This window comes from Mercenaria mercenaria, chromosome 17, assembly GCF_021730395.1.
Source record: "Mercenaria mercenaria strain notata chromosome 17, MADL_Memer_1, whole genome shotgun sequence".
Classification (NCBI taxonomy): domain Eukaryota; kingdom Metazoa; phylum Mollusca; class Bivalvia; order Venerida; family Veneridae; genus Mercenaria; species Mercenaria mercenaria.
This window is the reverse complement of record NC_069377.1, coordinates 58,864,629-58,884,935: the sequence shown is the minus strand read 5'-3', so window position 1 is coordinate 58,884,935 and position 20,307 is coordinate 58,864,629. Positions and strand designations below refer to the sequence as shown.

The 20,307-nt window shown below is 34.2% G+C and overlaps 1 protein-coding gene across 1 annotated transcript in view; it reads right to left on the bottom strand.

The window, feature by feature from the left end:
• Nucleotides 1-19,616, bottom strand: part of LOC123537506 (gamma-aminobutyric acid type B receptor subunit 2-like) — an 83,634-nt gene extending 64,018 nt beyond the window's left edge. Inside the window, exons 1-2 of the mRNA XM_045321242.2 lie at nt 18,227-19,616; nt 15,401-15,541 (exon numbers count right to left, since the gene is read on the bottom strand). Coding sequence (XP_045177177.2) covers nt 15,401-15,541; nt 18,227-18,445 — 360 coding nt within the window. The 5' untranslated portion in view covers nt 18,446-19,616. The remainder of the gene's footprint in view (nt 1-15,400; nt 15,542-18,226) is intronic.
• Nucleotides 19,617-20,307: the final 691 nt, after the last annotated feature.

Sequence of the window (20,307 nt, the reverse complement as noted above, 5' to 3'; positions counted from 1 at the left end):
AAATAGTTAAAGAAAAATGATAGTCATAGAATATTGTTATACATTTTAGCATGCTTGAATTCGTTCTGTTTTCCAGTATTTCGAGGAATGGTCTGAGCATCTCAATATGTTATACATTGGCTACGGAAACACGTACCTCTCCTAGTTAAATAGGGGAGGGTTTTTTTTTTCGCAGGCGGCTCGTATTCCGTTTGTGAAACGAATTTGTTCTTCGTAACAAAATGTAGAGACGTGAACTGTATTGTTTTATCTAAAACAGATTCGATTGTAGCATGATATTTGTACATATTTGAACAAGATTTACATTTCCATTGTATTTCATGATGGCGTATGTTTGCTTTTCCAGTATCAGAATGTTAATTTGGTGATTACTGTTTTATGTTATCAGTAAGGTACTTTTGTTATCTCTAATAATTTTTACTTGTGTGTATCGTAAGCAATTTTTCCCCTTTGCAGCCATCTAAGGGGATAATTGTTCTTTCGCTGGATTCAAATTTTATCTGTTTTTATTAAATGTATTTTGTTTGTCCTTTTTCAGTTTTCGCTGGAGCAAATGAAATCAAGTTATTTTCAATATACATGTTTAGTTGTTTGTATAGTATGTGCATTTTTGTAATTATCTCATCTTGCCAATTGCGATCAGAAATCTTTAAATTAAATCACTAAACTTTGTTGTAGTTTTTATTTATATTGATAAATTACTTGTAGTGGGTATGACAGACGTATATGGTCGTAAACTAACTTATGTGCCAACGAAAAGATGACATAATCAGTCATTAATAACTTTTAACTATTGCTTTCACTAAATAAAGGCTGATGTTTTTGCGTCTGACTTCTGGCTGCTGTCATTCCCTGTTGTATACGGTGCATTGATAAAATAAATATTAAATGCAAGTTAATGGGCTCTTATCATGCAACTTCAACTTTAAACTGCCGTAAAATCAATGCTTATTACACTTGGCAGGCGCTTGTCAGGAACAGTAATTAGTTTAAAAGATATGTTATGTGCATGGGGATTAGAAGTATATACATATTTTGAGAAGATAAAAGATCTAAAGGTCTATAGTTAAAAGCAGAATGCACCGGTCTACAGAGAGCATGAGTCAAGTCTACAGAGAGAAATCGGTACACTTGGACTTGACTGGACATATATAACCTAGTTAATGTAAGTTAATGGTCTCTTATCATATAGTGAATGTAATTTATCTTTCGCCATGCAATAAAGTAGGAAAATGTAAAATAATTGACTCTTGCCATGCAAAATCTGATTGTCGCACTTTCATGATGTGCAGTTTGTTAATTTGATTTGAGTAGTATTCGTCTGGAGTACCAGCCTGATAACATGTGCAATATATCTGTTGTCAATGCTCGGTAATTGCGTAAATGCAGAGTAGGGTTAGTTACTTTGTAATAGAATAAACAAACATAATTCGATAAATATTCTGCAGACGAAATATAATTTTATGCAAAATCCATGTACGTTTCCATTCAAACACCGAAATTTGACGTCACGCCGACATATCATTTGGCGCCATACAATCATCGATAAAGAGTGCTACCGCACCTGATCTACTATTTTAAATAAGACGTTTTAGAATTGTAATGATATAAAAAAAACGGTGTTAAAATTAAATTCGCACACACATTGTCGTGTAACGATTACTGAATGCATAAAGGGAAGTAATTCCATTAATATGCAAATTTGTAAACCTGTCAATTGTCATTGGAGTAAAATGACAGTATATATGCGCATTAAATCACCTTTGGTGATGAGCTAGCTTTTCACTGACGGGATTTGTGTGGCACTGAAACGTTACAAATGGTGGCAGCGGTGGGATGAAGTCAACTGCCGGACTGGAGTTGCCTTACCCATGTATTTCCCAGGCCAAATCTCGGGACGAGATTTCTCGGAGGGGAAAGTAATGTAACGATTACTGAATGCATAAAGGGAAGTAATTCCATTAATATGCAAATTTGTAAACCTGTCAATTGTCATTGGAGTAAAATGACAGTATATATGCGCATTAAATCACCTTTGGTGATGAGCTAGCTTTTCACTGACGGGATTTGTGTGGCACTGAAACGTTACAGTCGATTACTAGGCGCGTAGAACTCACGCCACGTCTATGCACTATTCTAATATGACTAGGTAATGCTTAAATCATCACAACAATATTATGTTGACGTCACGCCGACGTGACATTTAGCGCCATGTACGCATCGAAAAATAACGCTTTCAAATTAGATCAAATACTTTACTTAAAACACATTTAAAACAACATGTCACATAGCACAACTATCTTCATTAATTTAAATTGGCTATGCAGAATAATTCGCCATCATTTGCGCCCTAATGGATCTATTCCGCAAGACGCATTACCATTTCCGGTCCTGGCGTATATAAACAAAGGAGCGTGATGACCTACCATTTGGCGCCATACAATGCGCTAAAAACAGTTCTATCATATGTTGTCTAAATTTAAGAAATAATATATCCCAAACAGTGATTTGTCTTTGAATAAAATCTTTGTTTGGAGTTTAGATGCGAAGGAATAACATCAACAAACCATATTTGACATTTGATAACGTGCCTGTTAGATTTGTTGAACGACATAAACATTTAGGTTTAACACTAAGTTCAAATAGAAAATGGCATGACCACATTGACCAAATAACTACATCAGCTTCAAAATTGTTTGGCATGATGAGAAAATTAAAGTACACTCTTAATAGACAGACTCTTTATCAAATATATATATATCTTTCTTAAGACCTATTTTAGAATATGCTTCTGTAGTGTGGGACGGCTGTACTCAGTACGAAAAAGAAACACTAGAAAAATTCAACATGAAGTAGCCCGTATTGTAACTGGACTTACCCGGTCTGTCTCAATTCAAAATTTATATCAGGAAATTAACTGGCTCTCACTATTTGACAGACGATTATATCAAAAACTTTTAATCACATTTAGAATTCGTAACGGTGATGCGCCCGAGTATTTGAATAACATTTTCAAAGCATTGTCAACAATTCTACACATTACAACTTAAGAAACGCTGAAAGTTATATACTCCTCAGTCGAAGAACTCAAATATTTTCTAATTCCTTTGTGCCTTCTGTTATTGATATATGGAACAATGTGAGTCTTGAAATAAGAGCCACAAGCACCTTATTAAGTTTTAAAAGATTCTTAAAAACGACCGTTTTTCCAACTACAGAAACTCCAAAATAGTATCTTGTAGGAGAAAGAAAATTTTCCATAATTCATGCAAGGCTTAGAAACGCGTGCAGTAATTTGAATTTTCATTTATTTTGCAACCATCTGCCTCAGGACTCAATCTGTTCTTGTGGAGAAGATACTGAAGACGTTAAACATTTTCTTTTCACTTGTACGAAATATAAATCAAAGGATTTAACTTTTCCACGATCTAAGGCAATTTCATCCTTTAAATACCCAGCTTCTTTTAGTTGGTAATTCCGAACTGTCATACGAAGACAACTGCAAAATATTCTGCTCGGTCCAGCATTACATAAAATCAACCAAACGCTTTTGAGACTCGCCATATTTAGCATATAATTATATAAGTTTATTATTGACAAGACCCCAGTTGTTTCTTCTTTATGTTCTTTTTCCCCAAATGTAGTACATGTTAATGCAATTGAATTGCATCTTTTTTTGTACTTTTACATCTTTTTGTACACTGACTAGTCACAAATATGTTTGTCTATATAAGTCACATGTACTCGTTTCTCTTTTTCGGCGACGCCGTCTAAATTCGTTTTCGTTACCTATGCCACGTGACTTCAGTTTGCAAATCAAACTGCTTGATAACGCATTATAGATAATTTATCAAAATGGAAGATTTATGCAACACTCTGCCTGATTGGACGAGAGTGTCAATTTCTTTCACTCTGTTGATTGTGCTACGCTGAGTGAAATGTAGACAAAGCGTTTATCCTAAACGACGCTGTTCACAGTTTTAAAGCTAACTTTGGCTCAGTATATTTAGCAAGACTATTGATATATCTCAAAATGATAAGTAAGTTTAATAAATATGATAAAAACCTGTTCAAATACCAACATATATCAAATTAAAGAAAGAGCTGAATACGGTCTGCGTATCACATGAATAAGGGTATAAGAGTCTTTTATGTAGAGAAGTGCTTTTTAAAAGATTTTCCTTGTTACAATGGTCGTCTGTATATGAAAAGGTTTCTTGCTTTTGTGACTTATTCAGATTGCATATTAAAATGAGTACTTGTTTGCTTTGATATATTTGTTATAAATTATTTAACTGATTTATTATATATGAATATTTTTTCTTAAGTATGGTATGCAAATATTGAACTCAGTTAAAATCTGTTTCATTATATATATGCTATATAATGACTGAATCTCATTACACTGAAATGAAGGTACGCTGCATACAGTTTATCTATGTGATAAGACTACGGTCAAACTTTGTTTATGAAACAGAAATATTGAAATAATTACAATTGTATGTTTTGCTTGACCTTCACTTTTTTATAGGTGTGACGTCATTGTCCAAAGATTCATGAATAGCGAATATGCATTTGTTAAAGCGGGATCAGTTGGCCTATTTTAGAAATAAATAAAAATAATAAATAAAAAAATCCTTTAATTGATTTTTTCTCATGTATTCTAATCAAACTTGATTTGTAGCATTTTTATTAGGCCCGCAGCCAACTTTGTTCAGCTGGGACATTTGACCCCTTTTAGGGGCTGCTAGAGCTAAAACTAGAAATGCCTTTGACTTCATCTCAGTGTTGTAATATTTTCTGGTTTTTCGGGATCATTGATTTCAATTCATTTAGATTTGAAGATTGAATACCGCTTAAGCCGGTGCTAGTGGGCGTGGGCAGTGTTGCATTTTCCATTACTGCTCATGAACAGACTCAATCAAACCGAATCTGCAATTTTGACTGTTTGCTTTGTTTTCGGTGCTTCCGAGGGATCTACTTTCCAGATTTTATTTATACAGCGTCTCATGAACAGCTTGGTGGATCTTTGTCATACCTGGTCTGGAGCATCATTATAAGGTCCTCTTCCAAATTTATTTATATAAGAACTTGGGCCCTATTAGGGGCCACTATAGCTAAAAGTAGATATGCCTTTCTTCGCATTAACCCCTAAAATGTAATGGATTTTTATCAAACTCGATGTGTAACAATATCGTAAGGTCTCCTGCTATTTTGTTACAAATGGGGATAGGGACCAATTTAGCTAAAAATATAAACACGTTTAATGACCTCTTCTCATGAACCGCGTCATGAATCTTCACCAAACTACTGCTGTAATTATTCGTCTAAGGATAAACGAAACAAAATTGCAACCCTACGAAACCTTTGCGAAAAATTAAAAGAGAACCATTTAAATTGTTAAAGTGCGGTGTTTAGTTTTGCAATTTGAAAAATGTTAGATGAAAGATGAATGTTAGATGAAAAATTCATAAACTTCTTTCCTTATTACAATTCGCCGACTATCATTTTTAAAGATATTTCTTGTTTAAGTTCTTTTTTCCCAAATGTAATACATGTTAATGCAAATTAATTGCCTCATTTTTACTCTTACATCTATCTATACATTGCCATTAGTCACAAATGTGTTTGTTTATATAAGTACACATGTACTTGTACCTTATACATATTTCAACTCTTTTTTTTTTCTTTCCTTTTTTTTTGTAGCTGTAATATTGTAAATTTATTATTTACCACACATGTACTTGATAAGTTGTCATTATTGTAAATTAAATATGTAAATACTTGCATTAGGGAAGACCCGTTACTAATGTTGCGAGAACTTGTAGGTCGACCCTTTTGCCTTTTATATGTACAATTGGCGTAGTTATCTGTTTATATATGTATATATTTACAATAAAATATGTTTAAACTAATTATTTCTTAAGTCATTTCGCGGGATGTGTGACTTCCCGTATTTTATCACTTTTAAAACATTGCTACATTGACGTCACGTCTACCTACTACATTAGGCACCATGTATGCGCCATTACAATGTCCATCTTTTATCTACTTGCTTACAAGGAAGATATATTAGGATAGCAAAACCATGTTTTAGCATATCTCAACAATACGAATCGGCTATACGTCGCGTGTATAATGCACTCGGGCTACGCTCTCGTGAAACTATTTCGCAGGTGTATATCCTCTTCGTAATATTTCGGGATATTAAGGTTTAGAAGTATATCATCAAAACACAGAAAATTTGATAAACAAACATTCTAACACGACCCGATTGGTTTTCCTATTAAACAAAGAAGACTGAAAACTGTGTGTTATTATTCAACAACTAATTTTTCCGACATCATAATTTTTACGTCATGGCATTAGACGGCATAGCCGCGCGCCGAAAAAGAAATCAACAGAAAACATATGTGATAACTGATAGATACCGGCAAGGACGTACATAATAATCGTTGATAACGTGTTAGAATCGAAATAACATGTCTCAAACAGTGATTTATGCGTGAATAAAATCACTGTCGTTTAGATGCGTATTATTATATCACTCGGGCTGCGCCCTCGTGATATAATTCCTTCGCATCTAAATTCCAAATAATGATTTTATTCAACGACAAATCACTGTGTGGGATATATATTTTCTTAAACATCTTTACCAGTAATCTACCTGACCATTACATGTTTTGACGTACTGTCCCATACGATGGATACTTAAAATATTCTGAAAAAAATGTCCCCCTTTGAAGTTGAATGCCATTTGAAAATAAATACAAATAAACAATTGCTGAAAACTATGTTCCGTCTAGTTATGTGAAATGTCAACACTAGGATATATATTGCAAATGCATGAAAACGAAGATATGTAACAGTTCTTTGAAAATAGGGAGTTTTTACAGGTGTTGAACTGGCCCCTTTTTTGCAGCCTTTTTCCGGAATTCAATATACCCGGTATATATACTGATAATGTGTTTAGTATAACATGAACATAGTTTTATATGCTGCTCAATTTTCATGTGAAACAACTTTTTATTTCTATGATTTGGTGTTGTTTGATTTTTTTCTCAAAATGTAAGGCTAGACATTAAAATTTGGTTCTCTTAAACAGTACATCATATCAAATAAAAATGAACATAATACATACTGTAAATGTTCTTGCGTAAATTTATAATCGAGTTAGTTACTGCAGTTACCTTCGTAATAAAACAGATATATATAATTCAATAAATTAAGAGCATTTATGATATAAATATTATACCATATAAAACAAAAATGCAATATGATTAACTTACTAGTTGCATATAGTTGTACTTTCTTAGAAAAAAAAGCAACAAATTCTATGAAAATAAGATTTCAAAGCTATTCTAATTCTTATACCTGTTTAGAAATACAGTCGCAAAAAAGCATATATGAGCCGTGCCATGGGAAAACCAACATAGTGGCTTTGCGACCAGCATGGATCCAGACCAGCCTGCGCATCCGCTGTTCGCTAACGGTTTCTTTAATTGCTATAGGCTTTGAAAGCGAACAGCATGGATCCTGACCAGACTGCGCGGATGCGCAGGCTGGTCTGGATCCATGCTGGTCGCAAAACCATTAAGTTGGTTTTCTCATGGCGCGGCTCATTTATCTAATGGGTATCAACAAATTAACTGCTAACACAATACATAATATCACTCACTAAACAGTTAAAACAACAACTGGAGACTTCTCATTAACTTTTTCAAACTCATTTGAATTATCATAGCACAGGAAAGCATTAGTGTTACTTTGTTCGCTAACGGTTTCTTTAATTGCTATAGACTTTGAAAGCGAACAGCATGGATCCTGACCAGACTGCGCGGATGCGCAGGCTGGTCTGGATCCATGCTGGTCGCAAAACCATTAAGTTGGTTTTCTCATGGCGCGGCTCATTTATCTAATGGGTATCAACAAATTAACTGCTAACACAATACATAATATCACTCACTAAACAGTTAAAACAACAACTGGAGACTTCTCATTAACTTTTTCAAACACATTTGAATTATCATAGCACAGGAAAGCATTAGTGTTACTTTGTAAAGTAAGCAGTGTGTATGTGTCTGCTTTATTTATTTGTTGGCATTTTCGCAAATGTTCTTAACTGTTTTTCTTGTTTATAATGTACCTTTTATCGGTTGCAGGTTTATCCCGCTACCAAAGTTACAAGTGTATTTCTGACAATCATATAGCATCTTTATTTTATTCCGAATCACATCCAAAGGATGTTCATGTGCTACACAAAATAGTCCCATTCATGAACAATGCGGATGAATTATCAATGAACAAGCAGTTCTTATTCAACCTGTATCCACTCACACTGACCATTTAGATTATATAAGATCTATCAATGATAAGGTATTCCAGCCCACGGTTACATCACAAGCTAGGTCAGGCAGAGTTCATCTTAGATATGAGGCACATTAAATTTGTATTTGTTTCTCATTCATGTATATTTATAGACTGGCATTTAAACAGAAGATAAATCTACCAAAATCCCGCAACCATCAGACATTTCAAGGCTTTGATTATTCAGTACGTAGTGTGTGTCTGTATCCTGGATACTGGTGTGACTGACCAAATCGTTTGGTCGTTTGAAATGGCGGCTGCACTCTTGGATGCATTTCACGTGCTGGTTTTACCTGGTGTTACTTCTTTGTTTCATTTAGACATTGTATTTATCTATTTGCGGTTATGAAACTTCACTTGATTTTGCTTTGTCGTCGGTTGTAAAGGTTCATACATTTGATAAAGTCTTGCCGACTCAAAATAAATCTTATCTTATCTTATCATGTAAAACATGTCACTGATGTATATTTCTTTCTAGTCTTTAATTATAACACTGATGATAAACTTACTCTTAAAGATTCGCATTATGCCAATGTTGGCCGCTTTGGTCAATAAAAAGGCACAGAATTGATGCTATTTTTCACAACGACATAGATGGTTTTAAGGCTTTCAAGCATGATATATATAACTCAAGATAAAAACATTTGCTTCTCTACTGTTCTAGTAAGGTGATTTAACTTAACAGTAATTAGAACCTTTTGATAGCAAAAACACTTCTCTCGAAAATGGTAAGTAAACACAGTTGTAATTCAAAATTTGTAATTTTTTAAACAGCTATTTTTCCGTAAAACTATGTTGCATTCAGTACAGAGCTTGCAAGCGGTCACTTATCACGTCTGTACATATCAGACATAAACAAACTAACCTCAGTCGTATAAAGTCAGGATATATGTAAAAACAAGAGCTGTCGGAGGACAGCAACGCTCGACTATACAACAGCCTTGTCAATTGAATGAATACAATAGTCGAAAAAAGGGCATAATTTTACAAAAATGGGGAAAAGGGTTATGGAACCTTCACAGTGCTTATCAGCTCATAAAGTGAACAAGTGCGTGAAGTTTCAATCCTTTCCCATAGGCGGATAATGAAAACCCAGCTTACATACAAAAACTTAACCAAAAACTGCTAAGTCGAAAAAGGGGCATAATTTTGAAAAAATTGCAAAGTAGAGTTATGGGACCTATACAGTGCATGTCAGATCATGACAGTGAACAAGTGTGTGAAGTTTCAATCCATTCCCATTAGTGTGTACTGAGATACCAGCTTACATACAAAACCTTAACCAAGAATTTCTAAGTCGAAAAGGGGGCAAAATCTCATAAAAAAGCAAAATAGAGTTATGGAACCTGTGCAGTGTAGGTCAGTTTATCACAGTGAATAAGTGTGTGAAGTTTCAATCCATTCCCACAAGTCGTTACTGAGATACCAGCTTACATACAAAACCTTAACCAAGAATTTCTAAGTCGAAAAAGGGGCATAATTTTGTAAAAAAGCAAAACAGAGTTATGGAACCTGTGCAGTGTAGGTCAGTGTATCACAGTGAATAAGTGTGTGAAGTTTCAATCCATTCCCACAAGTGGTTACTGAGATACCAGCTTACATACAAAACCTTAACCAAATCGGGACGCGGACGCGGACGCCGACGCATGGGTGAGTCCAATAGCTCTACTATTCTATGAATAGTCGAGCTAATGATCTACGTATGTCTTCTAAAGTTGTACAGCACTGTACATAGGAGATAAATATAGTTTTATAAAACTCAACGCCGATCTAGTCTCTAGTTTTGTGGCTAACCATCCTATTCTTTCAAACAGTATAAAACAAAATCCACTCATAAAACATGTTAAGGCCATAAAAATCAGCATTTTCATAGATGTACTTCGATCAGTCTTTGTTTTCATACAATTCGTTGAATTTTATGATGTTGCATTTTCTATTATAAGAACATGGAAGCCTTGCACATCGTTATTGGTCCTCATTCAAAAACTTTTTAATTTTCTAATGTTCATATTCATTCGTATAATTGTTTCAAACAGGAAGAACCAATCAGTTTATGCCGTCAGGAGTATTGTTGCACGCTAACAGTGGTACTGGGGAATTCGCTCAAAATAACTCATATTTGAAGTCGTGTTCATTGGTTTGCTCGTCGCTTTATGCAGCTGCATCAGGCAATGTTAAGGGTTGTTTAACTGATGAAGTTTTAAATAAGCGGATATCATCTGCCGTTTGGATACATGATATTGTCTTCGGAATCTAACTAATTAGGGTAAATATCAGTCAACATTTGCGATGACCTCGCCAGCCTAAATTTGATCAGATAGATACGTTATGACAATGAAAAGTGTGTAACTAAACGATAGAATTAACAGCACAATAAATGCATGATATAATCACTGTAATTCTAAAATAGTTTTATATTGATACAATCTGGTCTCGAAATGTCACTGAATGAAGGCCTTTTGAGTATTCCCAAATCTTTTGTTTCTATTGCTTTGTTCTATCTAGTCTTTCTAATGACAAGGTAAACAAGAGGGTCATGATGACCCTGGATCGCTCACCTGAGTAATATGAGCTACATGTTTCAAATGTCAAACTGATGATTTTCAGAAATGTTTGGAAGATTTTCCGATGTACAGTCAAGTAACCCCTGGGGCGAGGCCGATTTTACCCCGGGGTCATGATTTGAACAAGGTTTGTAGAAGTCTACTAGGCAATGTTACATATCAAATATCTAAGATCTAGGCCTTCTGGTTTATTTCAGCAAATTTATGAAGATTTCCCTATGTACAATCAGGTAACTCCTGGGGCTGGGTCAATTTGACCCTGGGGGATCAAGATTGAACAAATTTTGTAGAGGTCCACTAGGCAATGCTACAAGTCAAATATCTCAGCTCTAGGCCTTCTGGTTTATTTTTAGAAAATTTTGAAGATTTTTTCTATGTACAATCAAGTAACCCCATGGGCGGGGTCAATTTGACCCCGGGGCTCATGATTTGAACAAATTTTGTAGAAGTCTACTAGGCAATGCTACAAGTCAAATATCTAAGATCTAGGCCTTCTGGTTTAGTTTCAGAAAATGTTTGAAGATTGTCCTATGTAAAATCAAGTGACCCCTGGGGCAGGGTCAATTTTGACCCCGGGGCTCATAATTTGAACAAATTTTGTAGAGGTCTACTAGGCAATGCTGCATATGAAATATCTAAGCTCTAGGCCTTCTGGTTTATTTTTAGAAATTTTTTGAAGATTTTCCTATGTAAAATCAAGTGACCCCTGGGGCGGGGTCAATGTTGATCCCGGGGTCATGATTTGAACAATTTTAGTAGAGGTCTACTAGGCAATGCTACATGTTAAATATCTAAGCTGTAGGCCTTCTGGTTTATTTTTAGAATTTTTTTGAAGATTTTCCTATGTAAAATCAAGTGACCCCTGAGGTGGGGTCAATTTTGACCCCGGGGTCCTGATTTGAACAAACTTGGTAGAGATTCACTAGGCAATGCTTCACACCAAATATCTAAGTTCTAGAGCTTCTGGTTTTTGAGAAGAAGATTTTTAAAGTTTTTCCTTTCGGTTGCCATGGCAACCAGAGTTCTGCATGGGATTCAATTCTTTGAACAATTTTTGTAGAGCTTCACCCAAGGAACATTCCTGTGACGTTTGGATGAAATTGGCCTAGCGGTTTATGAAGAGATGTCGTTTAAAATAAAAGTTTACGGACGACGGACGGAGAGTGATCAGAATAGCTCACCCTGAGCCTTTGGCTCTGGTGAGCTAAAAACAACAAATGTTGACATCTTATCCCACAGGTCATTCCAGATTTTCTCGATTACTTTTGTTGGTCAAGCTCCATACTTATCCCACAGGTCATTCCAGATTTTAATTCGTACGTTTACGCTAGTTGAGTCATGTACGTCAATAAATAAATGTATTGTATACTAGATATGCCGCTGTTTTAAATCTGATCTTTTCTATTAATTTTATACATGCAATAACCTGATAAGAGTATCATGGCTGATATGCAATGGCTGGTGAATCGTAGCACGAGAAAAAGTGCAGACAATCATTCCAGTGCAACGACCTGTCTAATTAAATCCTCATTAGGCTAGAGACAAGTCAACAACAACAGGATATGTCCTGTTTCATGCTGGTTCTGCAACTGATATGTATCAGAATCATTGGAGTTTGTTATCTTACATATTGCAATGACGGTGTTCAAACACAGACCAAGATTGAAGAAATTAGATCTTAAAGAGGCACCACAAAATAACTGTATTCTTTTGTGTTTCCATGATGGTAATTATACATGCTTTGCATGAAGAAAATGGGAAATAACAAGTATCTAGTTACAAATTGACAGTGACATATATTAGGCCAAGACAATGTGTGTAATGTCCTAACATTTTATTGAATAACTGTAGCAGTATGAACAGAACTTTGTGTATTTAGGGAAATTTCAATCACACTTTGTTTCTACAATGTTAAGTAGTTATTCATCTATGTTTTAGAAACTATGCTGAAAAGAGATTGATTGAATTAGTTTGCAGAGTTGTCAAAACACATTTATTCAGGAATGGCCTAAATTGTCCACCTGAAAACTTGTAGTATAACTGTATATTACCCGTATTTCAAAAATGATTTTCATGAAGTTTTTGTGAGTGAAAAAAGTAGGTCACTAGGTCGTGGTGGGTCTTTAAAGAAGTACAATACATTTAATACTAATGTCAGGTTAATCTTTGAAATAACGTATACGATGAACTGTGTCCAAATATAGTGTATTCAGACTATATTGAATGTGTGGTTAAGTGAAAAATACAAAAAAAAACTAATATTTTAGTAATTGTTTAATTAACTCTTACTACTGTGCTTTTGAAACCGGCAATCCTTCAACCTTCAAGTTCAGCTCAGTAACAAGTAGTGTAGAACATGGGTGTTTCACGTGATTTTTTACCGTATCGCACTTATTGAACGCCGTTTTAGCAATATAGCTATAACAATAGTAATAAAAATCAGGTTTGGATACTGTTTTAGATATTGTTTATAAACAGCAATAAACTATTGTTTTTATTTTGAAAATTAATTTCAATTTCGTCAGTGTCCGTAATTTTCCGGAAAACAATCGCGAATATTTTAATACGCAATAGTAGAATTGAGTAATATTTCCTACATTAAAGCGTAATGGTACACTAGTATTTAAAAAAAAAAACAAGCACACTATTCACCCATAAGTTACTTTCTAGGCTGAGTGGTCACGCATACATCCATAACAATTTCTGGTCTTTCGCAGGAAATCTTTTGACTTGTAAAATTTTGGTCACGGTGGAAAACGATACGATCTTTATTAGATGCCGTCTGCTAAAAGGCAACATAATGTACCGGTAATAAATATTATATTCAGTTCAATTATGTTTACGTATTCATTTATCTGAAAGTATATTGTTGCGTTCGCTCACTATTTAAATACATATGTTTGTACGGGAATGAAGAACTTAAAATCTTAATTAAAGTAAGTCATGACTTTAGTAAATAATATATTTAAAAAATAATTACAGTTTACTTGTCATTGGCAAACATATTTTTTTTTCAATTCTATAATTAAAATCAGGGAAATCTCTTAGAAATAGGCAAGCAAAATATATGTTGTATGAGGACGAACAAATTAAAGACAGTAAGATTTAAATTGTATATATATGTAGCGGATCAGCTTATGTTTTTGTAATTATCCTCCCAGAGATATAGTAATTATTTTTGCCAAAGTCATTAGGCTTCCCTATTGCTTTGTCGTTATTGCGTATTGGAAAACATTTTCAATTTAAGTTATCTGGTATTGCTTCAGCGAATGGTGTGGCTTTCCCTGTAAATCAGTCTATGAATAATTGGAAAATACATCTTGAAACATTTTATTTGGTAAACTTCAAATTAAAACACAGTCTTGTATGGAATCTCTGAAGGGACTTATAACTTTCTTACTTCTAAATATGACTTAAATGACTTCTTATTTCAAACTTTATTACTTCTAACTTCCAGCTTCTTTACTTTTTACTACATTACTTCCTATTTCCTTACACATTAGGAGTAATGTAGTAGAACGTTAGAAGTAATTAAGTTGGAAGATATTTGAAATGAAGTTGGAATGTAGAAGTAATGAGTTAGAAGTAACAGGAAGATGAACACAGAAGTACTGAAGTTAGAAGACAAGACAAGACAAGTTTATTTCATTTCTTCCAGAAGGTCAGAGACCCATGAGGAATACAAATATATGGCGATACAGTAAATATGAAATAACCAAAAAACAACATAACATATAACATGTGATTATATGATTAAATTATCACTTTTAGACATGTGTTCTACAATAACAGAGTCAACAAATTAACACAAAGTTAGTAGAAGTCCCTCTCTGACTTCCATAGTTTGGTATGTATCTGGAACAGTATTAACAAAATAACTCAAGTTGAATCACGAGGACATTTGAAATAACTCTATCATATGTGTCGTTATTGCTTGTAATGTGATACTGATTTATGACTTTTTAGGTAAATCTATGGTGACGTGTAATTCTTTATAACATTTTATTCGCTGAAGTCTTAAATAGATTTGAAAAAAGGATGTTAACTTATAAATCTTATATTAGAACGGTCTCTACACAGATACAACAAAACATAAAAAAGAGTGACTTTTATATGAGCAACGTGCCAATGAGAAAATCCATAACATCAGAGTGATTTTGGACATCTCATGGATCCAGACCAGCCTGACGCATCCGACAAGTGGTCAGGATCCTGACTAGTTCGCTTGTAAGCTCGATTGGAATTGGAGAAACTGTTAGCGAACAGCATGGAGCCTGACCAGACTGCGCGGATGCGCAGGCTGGTCTGGATCCATGCTGGTCGCATACCCACTATGTTGGTTTTCCCATGGCACGGCTCATATTATATTGGTCATGCTAGAAGCTGTATAAGTACTCATCTTAAATAAAATATCCATTAAAATTTCATCCGAGTGTATTTTTGTGGACATAAATCTCATAATAACTTACCTGTGTGACCTTCAAAAAGGGTGCCAGCTGTCCCGTGACTATCAGCTCCCTTGAGAGGCTCGGGCCGAGTATAGCGATCTTTGGGCGATCCTTTTCCTCTACCATTTCTACCATCTGCATTGCAGCATACCCATTTTGTCCCTGTGAAACAAAACATGTAAGGTTAGTTGAACATAAGCACACTGCTATTATAATCTACTTATATATGTCATATGACATCCTCCAAAGAAACGGAAGTTCAACTCTAAGAAGATGACTTGCAACTACCCGATTTCATATGAACTAAATCTGTGTTTTCTAATTATGTGAGAAATGACTTTTTTTACACAACAAAATAGACTGGCACCCGTCCCTACGTTTGTTCTTATTTCTTCATTAAGAGGCAAGTAACTCTAGAAGGTTGTTCTTACATTGATAGTTTTATTGCCCCTGGCTCCATGGTTTAGACATCAGATAAAATTATGCTATTTTAGAGACTTAAAATTATCTTATGAAATGTTTCCAGTATTTATATAAGAAAAAATAACCATGCAGTCAGGGAACCAGGCTACACAACAAAACGAGATTTTATGAGATGTTTCTTGCCTCTATTTCTATAAAGAGAATAAATATATGACCATCAAATATAACGGTCAATACATCGCAGATAAATTTCATAATTTCCTCTTGATAAAAATGATACCTTTATGCATTTTGTTTCAAGCATCTGCAAACACAAAATATTTAGTAAATCTGTAAACACTGCAGAAATCTTTGCCATCCTGCTACTGGAAATACGAAATGAAATAAATTAAGGGTGTTTGCTCCGAAACAAAAGAAAGATTGAAAGTCTAACAAGACATGTAAAAAGTACAGATGAACAGAGAACTTTTTACAGCCGCCACACGGCACTTCCAGACTGTGGTTGTGATAGTTAATAAAACCTGTGAAAAGATCCAAACACATGATGGTACAAAGCAAGGATTTTTGTAAGATTGGCTACGCAAGTACGCACTTACTGAAACGCATCTAATAATATTACATAACATTGAAACATTTCTACTAATACTCTGGTAAAAGCTACAATAACAGTAAATTTTGGTTTTACATAAACAAGTTAGTCAACAGGTTTTATTATCATTATGACAGAAATGGTATTAACAGTTCTGCACATACAATAAAAGTGCTAGATCAAAATGTCTTTTACTTGTGAACACCAAATGTTACATTATAACATGTGGCAGTGTCACTCGTGAAAATGGAAAATCCTGAAAGAGAAGATTCGATCTTACACTGAAAACATTACCTATTCTCTATTGATTTAATAAACCTTTCCGCATTACATTTTGGAGAAGTCCGCATTCATAACATTTATGAGAATATGCAAATAAGTCCTCTTTAGGTAGAACTTGTTGAATCATTAAGATATGAATAAATGCGAAAATAGGACGCCAAGCTTAAAAGGGTGATCCATTTAAATAACATCATGTGATGTCAACCTTCATGCCAGACATGGTCATTACAAAGTATGTTGAATACAATTGATTCTTCTCGTGCATGTCACGAGAAAGCATGGGACGTCAGCGGAAATAGATCATAAATATATTGTAGTTCTTTTGCCGGTGCCCTGACAGAAGCTGAATAGCTCGATAATCCTTGGGAAAAAACGGTGTATTACCTTTAAACCAATGTTCCGAAAATTCGAATAATGCTCGTATAATGCTCTCTCAGGGAGGTCGTTTGGCAAGGAAGAAGACATCCTACTAGTAGTCATGTCAACATGACGGACTGCAGGGAAGCCCTCGAACCTTTCAACACCTACGTTCAGTGTGGATGCAGGAGGGGAAACATCATTTCTAGGGATTGGCTACAACCGCCCTTGTAAGGGCGACTTGCATACATTTATATTGTAAGCAACTATTTCTCCAAGTCACTGTCGTTTTTTTCTATCTATTTAAGTTTCAAATGTTTTAGACTTTTGACCTGTACTCCATGAAAATTGCATTGAAGTAAATAAGTTTCAACTCTCGATTAAAAACATTGTTTAAGGGCATGTCCGGGGACATGCTCGCGGTCCGCACTCTACAAAGCAAAAGGCTATAACATTGCCAAAAGGTCGAGATGACCCGTCATTAAACGTAAAATACAGACACACAATACAAATTGTCACGGGAACATATGCTTTTATATTAATTGGGATTTAATTGTATTTTATCTACTTCATGCACCGTATTCATTTACAAATACATGATGCCTCAAAAAGGAAACGCGATTATGTCATTGCGCAAAAGAGAAAACAGTTCAGTGCATTTTCAACATGTGTTGTCCAATTTTCAATTTTAGTAATTATTTGTGTTTTTATTAAGCTCGTTTTAATTACTTTAAAATCTTTATCAAATTCACATTAGGTTTTCACCTTCCGATTTATATTTTTTCCTGACATTATAACATTTTTATAATATGTAAAGCAAGGGGATTTCCAGAGTTTTATTGAGGGCCGCGCGAGAACTCAAAGAGGCTAAAATAAAGATTATTCAAATATTCGTGGCTGATTTACTATGGACAATACCAACGAATACTCATATTTAAAGGTTGTTCTTAAATATATATTTAAGAAATGGGAAATAAAACTAAACAATCCTGGAACACTGGTTAGGTTAACTGTCCGCCGTTACATGACTGATACTGTCGAAAAACGGCGTTAAACCCAAAACAAACAAACAAACAAAACAAACAAAAACTAAACTTTCCCAGCTGGGGGTACTATAAATAATAAATAAATCAAATGGTCAAGAAGAAATCCACGAAAACAACATGCAGCATATTATAATTATACAATAGAATTACCTTTGTGTCTCTATACGAAATCACAAGTTCATAGTCCTGTAAAATATCCGTCCTATTTTGTATATCTTTCAATGCTTGTTCGATAATCCTTGGGAAAAACGGTGTATAATCCTTAAACCAATGTTCCGAAAATTCGAATAATGCTCCTACAAACAATGGGGTACGGGCGCTCACAATTTGACAAGTAATAACAATAAGTGTTAATCGTAAAATCAGCATTTTGATGTCTATTTCAGATATAAAGTGATTATTGTAACATCTGATTTTAGAGGACAAGTTTTCAATCTGTTGCTATTCCTTAATTATGTCACTTATCTGATATTCGATTTAAGCAACCGTGATATTTCAATGGCTATTCCTCATCTCCCAGACTGAAAAGGAGAAACTGCTCGGTATTGGCTTTATATAAATGGAAGTAGGCATTTATTTTATGATCTTGTGCGAAAATTAATAACATTAAATCTACAAACAAAAATTGTCTTTCCATTCCATGACATATATAAACGATATAGAGAATTTACTTAGATTTTCCAGAAGGTAGTTATATCTTATTTTTGGCAAAGTGTTTGAAATATTATCCGATTTATATAAACAAAGTTTATATCGCGGTTGTAACAATCTATGAAAATTAAGATATTACTATAACAGCTTCATGTAGAAAATATGTTTGTTACATCATGGAATTTCCTCAGCGAATGTCCAAATACGGTGGAAAAGTGGGGCACGAAAAACTCTATGTATCTGAATATCCTATAACGTTTATTAAAGTGCTATGAATTTTTTTTATCTATCAATACTATTAGATACGAAAAGGTAAAGTCCATTTATGATATTAAAATCCGGGGTTTCCGAGACTTGGATGAAAGCAATGACACGCATGCGTAATGAATCTGATGCTACTCCCAACGCGCCCTGTAATCAGGATTAACACATTTCTTCTATGGAAAATCTGGTTGACCGTTTGCGCAAACAGCGTATCATTTACTCGTATATTATTGGCCTTTTTCTGATATCTTAATTCATAGCGCATCATTTCAGATCTCTAGCTCAACTACTGGAATTTGCCAATAAAAGTGTATGAAAATGACAAAAAAAAAACAAACAATGTCCGCAAATCCGCGTCGTTGTGGATAGTCATCAGATACTTTGTCGAGTGTAAAATTACACCGAAGAAGTTCTATATTAAAGGAGAGACGAATCAGAATGTTTCAAATCGTGATCTTAGTTTACAGGTGGTATCGCTGATTTTCTACGAGACAAAAAGAAATTGCGTCCCGGGTATATTAGGCTATTCCCTTGACTACCTACCTTATTGATTTATGAAAAAGGATAATTAAAAGATCTTGTAATAATAATGAATTATTTGTAGAACTATTATTAATCGCATTACAACCCGTTTCTGCTATATCAGCTTAAGTTCGTTTAATATTAACATTCTGCTTGGTAATTATTGTGTAAATTAATTACATTGTATACCGGTAATACGGACAGTTAATCGTATCTACCGGTATAGAAGGATTATGACATTTGTCACGTAGGCCAAATCTGGCCAATGCTACGGTTTGACAATATTGGCGGATGGATACAGAACATGCAGCATGAGGCCTACATTTAAGACTCGTAAAGAATACATATCACTGATGATTAGTAAAATATTAACATATATACAATACAAATCAAATAATATACAATATAAATCAAATATATTTAATACAAATGTGAAAATAATATTGAGTATAAAAGTATATTTATTGAATACAGTGAAAAGTTTATGATATGCGTGTTTGATATACTTGCGCATTGCAATAAGTGTATGTTTAAAATTATAGAAAATTGTCTAGACCTTAGTAATCGGGCCTTCATACGCAATGGCAACTGAAATATAACATTAAATCATAAAAATTGACATAAAAATTATATTTCAGTTGCCATACGTATGATGCCGATTATATTCATACAATTTCTACTTTAAGTGTTTGGCATATGTAATTTGGAGTAGTTTGTAGCAAGAAAATGCTTGTGTCTCCATCTGTGTTCCATAGAATGGCAGCTAACTTACAGTCAACAATTTAAAATGCTTT